General features: G+C 55.6%; 2 protein-coding genes across 2 annotated transcripts; both read right to left on the bottom strand.

The window, feature by feature from the left end:
- Positions 1 to 64: 64 nt before the first annotated feature.
- ACA1_350820 (aspartate aminotransferase, putative) lies at positions 65 to 2,112 on the bottom strand (the record flags this gene model as incomplete). Its single annotated transcript, XM_004339853.1, has 8 exons — positions 65 to 347; positions 452 to 617; positions 721 to 832; positions 942 to 1,085; positions 1,193 to 1,305; positions 1,386 to 1,503; positions 1,603 to 1,734; positions 1,855 to 2,112. The coding sequence occupies 8 exons, from the start codon at positions 2,110 to 2,112 to the stop codon at positions 65 to 67; spliced, it is 1,326 nt and encodes a 441-aa protein (XP_004339901.1).
- Positions 2,113 to 2,465: 353 nt separating this feature from the next.
- Positions 2,466 to 3,433, bottom strand: ACA1_350830 (leucine rich repeat domain containing protein; the record flags this gene model as incomplete). Its single annotated transcript, XM_004339854.1, has 2 exons — positions 2,466 to 3,093; positions 3,213 to 3,433. The coding sequence occupies 2 exons, from the start codon at positions 3,431 to 3,433 to the stop codon at positions 2,466 to 2,468; spliced, it is 849 nt and encodes a 282-aa protein (XP_004339902.1).
- Between the last annotated feature and the right edge of the window lie 2,774 nt (positions 3,434 to 6,207).

Below are 6,207 nucleotides of genomic sequence, written 5' to 3' on the forward strand. Positions count from 1 at the left end.
TCATGTCTGTATTGCGTGAGGGACGAGACATGTCTCCTTGAAGGAAGAGAAGCAGGTCGTCTCTCTACTGAACGTTGACGACGACGTCGTGGATGGCGGCGGCCATCTTGGGGATGTTCTTGCTGCTGAGGCCGGCCATGGAGATGCGGCCGTTGGTCATCATGTAGACGTGGTGCTTCTTGATCATCACCTCGCACTGGGCCTTGGTGAGGCCGGTGTAGGAGAACATGCCGATCTGGTCGATGATGTGCTCCCACGTGCCGGGCGTGCCGTTCTTCTTGATGGCGTCGTACAGCTCGTGCCTCATGCGCTTGATGCGGTCCGACATCTCCTTGAGCTCCACAAGCCTGTCGGTGGTTGTTATGTCAGCCATGCTCAGTGGCGCGCGCGCGCACACACACGCACACGCACACGCACACACGCACACACACACACACACACACAATGATACCATTCGTTGTAGAGGGACTTGTCGCTGAGAATCTTCGAGACCAGGCGGGCGCCGTGGAGCGGCGGGTTCGAGTACATGGGACGGATGATGGTCTTGAGCTGGCTCTTGACGGCATCCGCGGTGGCCGCGTCCCGGCACACGATGTTCAGCGCACCAATGCGCTCGGCTGTTGTTGCGTCCCCGAACAAACCACCACGACGACGATTGGATTGGTGAGACAACACCGCCACCGGTTGGAGGGAGTGAGTCGGGGGGGGGGGTGGCGTCACCATAGAGGCCGAGGTTCTTGGCGTAGGACTGCGAGGCGAAGAGCTCCATGCCCCTGGCGATGGCCATGCGCGCGGGAGCCGCATCCCGATCGAGATCACCGGTGGCGAAACCCTGCGCACGTCGATTGTTGTCAGACCACCCGCAGGCGTAAGGCAACAATTATAACATAAAAATAATAATAATAATAATAATAAAACAGAATAGCTTTGGTTCGGCGTACCTGGTAGGCGGTGTCGAAGAAGGGCAGGTGAGCCTTGGCCTGGATGACGTCGAGGATGGCCTCCCACTGCTCGAGCGTGGGGTCCACGCCGGTCGGGTTGTGCGCACAGGTGTGCAGAATGAACACGGAACCATTGGGAGCCGCCTGGTTGCACACCACGCAAACAAGCCAGAAGTCATCAGCGCAACAGGCCCAACCCAAGCACAATAATACTAATCATAAACAAGATAGTGGTGGTGACAAACACAGACCTTAAGATCGCCGATGAAGCCCTCGAAATCGAGGCCACGCGTCTGCTCCTTGTAGTAGCGGTACTTCCTCACGTCGGGCATATGCGCATCCTTAAAGATGTTGGTGTGGTTGCCTGTCATACACGGCGCACCCACGCCAGTAAGTGGGCGATCTGGGAGGTTCTAGAGAGAGCACGCGAGCTTGGTGGCGTACCCCAAGTGGGATCGGAGATGTAGACCGGGGTGGCAGCGCCATCGGGGGCGAAGCGAGCGAGGAACTCGGCTCCAATCCTGAGCGCACCGGTGCCAGACAGGGCCTGCACGGTCGCCACCTGCAGAGTACACCATGAAAACGTGAGTCTACGCAAAAGCGAAATAAATGGATAAAATAAAAAAGGGCAGCGTGTAGAGGGTGAGGAGTGGGGCGGAACCCTCTTCTCGGCGAGGGCGGGCGAGTCAGCGCCGAAGATGAGCTTGGCGGTGTGGGCGGTGAAGTCGGGCAGACCTTCGATGGGCAGGTACTCCTTGTTCAGGCTCACATCGTTGGCCACGAGCTGCTCCACCTTTTTCGTTGCGAAATGGAAGTGTGAGACAACTGATTCAAACGATTGGACGCGATCTTGACCGCTTTCAAAGCCAGCGATCGTGATAACACAATAAACAAGAAAAAAGATTGGTGGTACCTTTCTAACGACGTTGAGGACGAGGGGGAGTCCCTCCTCAGTACGGTAGGCGCCGACGCCGAGGTTGAGCTTGTCAGTGCTGGGATCGGCCTTGTAAGCCACGTTGATGCCGAGGATGGGATCCTCAGGGGCCACAGGGACGTTGCTAATGTACTGGCTCATCTTCTTGTTGCTGCTGCTGCACTCGTTGGGAGAAACAATGCACGAATTGACGATGCGGCGCACGCTCTTCTTGACGCTCGATTCGGTGTGGGACATTCACAATCGATTGCGATTGATTGGGTTGAGAATGAAAAGAAGCACGCAACGTAGCGAGAAACGGCCAGAGAAAAATAATTAAACCGCAACATGGTCATGGTGGGGCTGGTGGGGCTGGTGGGGCTGGTGGTGCTGGCCGCGGTGGTCGCGGCGGTGTGGTCGCGGTGGTGCTGATAAAGAGGGGCCGAGAACCCGTTCGCCAGTCCGATCGACCCTGGCTCCACCATCGCCCGAAAGCCCGGCACCATCAACAACTCCTGACCTGCACCAACTGTCCTACGCGCTTTGCTGGTGTGATGATTAATCATCTTTTTATTCACACCAGACGCGCGGGTTGTGTGTCTCGTGTGCCATCACTGGCAGTAGCCGTTCATGATGGGCGAGGCGCCGACGCATCGGGTGCAGAGGCCCGTGCAGTCGTTCGACGTCTGGCACATGTTGTTGCAGTTGCACGACTGCATGGCGCCGCAGGTGCAGCTCATCGACGGGCACATGAGCCGCGAGTTGAACGCCGCCGAGCACAGGATGAGCGACTGGCACACCTTGAGCGGGAACTGGCCGCTCAGCGAGTTGTAGGCCACCCAGAGCGAGGTGAGCGACAGCGACGCGAGCCAGTCGGGCACCGGGCCGGTGAGCCGGTTGCTGGCCAGGTCGAGCTCGGCCAGGCCCGTCAGGTACTGGAACGAGGCCGGAATGGTGCCGCCCAGCTGGTTGTTGCCCAGGTAGAGGTAGGCCAGGCTCGTCGAGTTGGTGCCTAGCGGGGGGATGCCGCCGCCCAGATGGTTGTAGGCCAGATCCAGGGTGCGCAGGGACTGGATGTCGCCCAGCGAGCGCGGGATGCCGCCGATGAGCATGTTGCCGCGGAAGTGGAGGCCCTCGATGTAGGGCACGTTGCTGATCGAGGCCGGCAGCACGCCGCCCAGGCCGTTGCGGTCGAGCTTCAGCTTGATCACATACCCGCCCGCGCACGTCACTCCATACCTTATTATATGCACATAGACACATATCAATAAAAATAAAAATAAAAAACACCAATAAACAGTATGGCAAGACCGGAGATTAGCCGCTCACTCAAGGCCAGCGAGAAGGGGGGGGCGCACCAGGGGCGGTTGCCGGCCTTGCGGCCGCAGGGGTCGTCGTTCTGCGAGGCCCAGCCGGTGTTGTTGATCCAGTTGGGGCCGCCGGTCGACTGGTACAGGTCGTAGAGGGCCTGCACCTGCGAATCGGCCTGCGCGTCGACCACGCGTGCCTGGGCGCCGACCAACATCAGGCCAGCCGCCACCGCGAACACGAAGAAGAAGACAGAACTGTGTTGATGCATAAGAGAAAGAACGAAGCGAAACAAAAAAGAGTCGAACGAAGGTTTGTCCCTATTCCCCGCCCCGACAAGTCGAGTGACGACCAACGCGGACAATGATGTCATGGGGCTTTCTGTGAAGTTCAGTTTTCCACCCGATTGGCCAGGACTGTCCAATGCAAGGTGGATGTTGAGTCCCCCCATCGCCACTCATGGTGCTCACCGCCAGTCCTCGGCCGCTGGTCCCTCGAGAAAATTGGGGCACTCGGCCTTGCGCTTGAGATCGGCGTTGCGAGCTCGGACAGGCTCGCGGCTCCTTCTCGCGTGGAGCTCCAGCACTCGCCCGATAGGATGCCTTCGCCGTCCTGGTTTTCACCCGATCGCGGCGATGTCATCTGCTCTGACAACGACCTTGTGCTCGATTGAATGTCAAATCTAGCAACAACGTGGCTCAGACCGTGCCCAAGTTAACCAGCTTTTACTGTACGAATGTCCATCGCTGTCGGCGGCAAATAGTAGGAGGCTATGCACCGGTAGCGTTGCAAGGTAGACCACAAATTTGACAAATTGCACATTCGACCGAACTAGTGACCCGGGAGCGGGGTTGTTGTTGATGACCTCCAGAAAGCTGTACAGCTTTTTCCACAAGGACTTGTTCCAGTTGGGAATTTCCAGTCAATCGCGCAATGAGCTAATGGGAGTGTCAATCATTATCACTGTGAATGGTGTGACAGAGCCACAACAGGGTAGCAGTTGCACACTTGGATAGCCAATCACCACGTGCAATGCATGTCTTTTAAGGGCGTGCCAACTGTGAGTCTAGTCCACTTGCACTCCTCCACCCCACCACATCACCATCATTGTTGAGCAGCATGAAGAGATTTCTCATCTCTTTGTTCCCCAACCTGCCCAACCTAGAACACCTGCTCACAGACCATGCCAACAACCTTCTTCAAGTGATGGCCTTGCCAGGGCAACCAGGTAATACTGTTGATGCAATGGAGAACTTGCAGTGAGTTGCATGGAGTATTTATGGATGTCCTGGTTGAGCTTGCATGAAACTGAGGGGCTGCTGGTGATGGCAATCCTGCTTGCCCTCCTGCCAGTCTTCATCTCCATCACCACTGGTGGCAATTTGTTCTTCCTCTTATTGCTGACCCTGGTGGCCACCTTTGGCGCCTACTCCTTTGCCTGCACCTTTGACCTCAGCTGGGGCAATTGGCCACTATCCCAGATCAAAGGCCACCATGAGTGGGGAGTCTGAGGATGTGCTCATCAAGGCCAAGGAGAAGCTGTGAGAGCAGTCCCAGGCCACCTGTGGCCTTATTGTGATGGCCAATGTACTGCTCATGCTTGTGGTGCTGATGTTGTGCCATGTGGCTGCCTTCTTCCTGCTGCTTGGTGGGCTGGTCTTCATCTGGTTGGCCATCCAGATGGTGCTCAGCTTCTTCTGGTATGTCTACTGGTCCATCAAGTCCAGGACCAACTGGCTGTGGAATGGCCTGGTGTACCTCCTCTGTTGCTGCTGCCCTTGCTGTACTGAGGGGTATGCAGAGGAATATGCAGTCATTGGCGAGGGCGCGCTCACTGTAGCACCAATCATCAGCTCCCAAGAGTGATGGCCCTAGAGGGAATAAATGTTCCATTTCTTTTTTCGGAATTGTTTTTTCAAGTACCAAAAAAGGAACCTTGCTGTCCCACAATGGGAAAGGCACAAGCCAACTGACGAGGCCTTGAGAGCCGATAGGAGAGTGAAGGCGGGCGGGGTGATGTGTGAGGACACGAAGGGAGCCTGCAGCCGGCGCTGGTTGATACCCAGCGCCGAGCCAAGCGTTGTCGCCATCGAGTGACATAGACGCTTAGTTGACCCCCAAGTCCAGTTGGGCGCGGACACGCGCTCGATATTCGGGGACTGAGGGACCCTCGTACAACAGGTCACCCCGATCCCGGACTAGTGCCGCCTTGGGTCCCGAACCACGGGGGCGTGTTGTGCGCCACCAGTGCTAGCACGCCACACCCCCCACAACAACAACAACAACAGCACAGGACCAATCCAAAAAACGATAACTGGTCAGTCGGTTCTCGTCCTTACCCAAACCCACCCTTTTGCTTGTTGATGGTGATGAGGGTGTGACGTACCAGCGAGGCAAAGAATGAACATCTTGCGTGGAAGGAAGATGGACTCTGATGAGACACAAATAAGAGAGTGCCGACCACAACAAGACAAGAATAGGTGAAGTGTAGAAGAAGTCCAAACAAAAGTGTTGACAGGAGTGATTTGTGATGTGAGGGGGTGGGTGTAGGATTGTCAATCTATTTTACAAACAAAAGAATAAAACTACTGCTTCCAAGAACTAGTACTACTGAGGTAGAAGCTCCGCATGGCTTCCGCGGCTGAGAAGAGAGGGAATAGAAGATGACATGACGAATTGGAGAGTACTCTCCCCAAATCGCAAAACTGAGCTATAAAGAAAGAGCACAGAGAAGAAGAAGAAACAACAACAGAGGAACATCAAAAAATACATGCATAAAGAACAAAACAAGAGGAACAGCACGTAGAGAATAGTGAAATGGAAGGAGAAAGATGGGTTAAAAAAACGTTGGAAAATCCAGGAGGGGAAATGCTACGTACTTGGTGTGATGCATCAGAGAACGCTCACATTCCGTAGCTTCCGTACGACTGCTGCTGAATCTGAATCTGCTGCTGCTGCTGCATTTGCTGTTGTTGCATTTGCTGCTGCTGCTGCGGTGGCTGCTGCTGTTTTACGAGAAACATGCTTAACATGTGAGTACAATGT

Source organism: Acanthamoeba castellanii (assembly GCF_000313135.1).
Source record: "Acanthamoeba castellanii str. Neff unplaced genomic scaffold scf7180000084694, whole genome shotgun sequence".
NCBI classification, from domain to species: domain Eukaryota; phylum Discosea; order Longamoebia; family Acanthamoebidae; genus Acanthamoeba; species Acanthamoeba castellanii.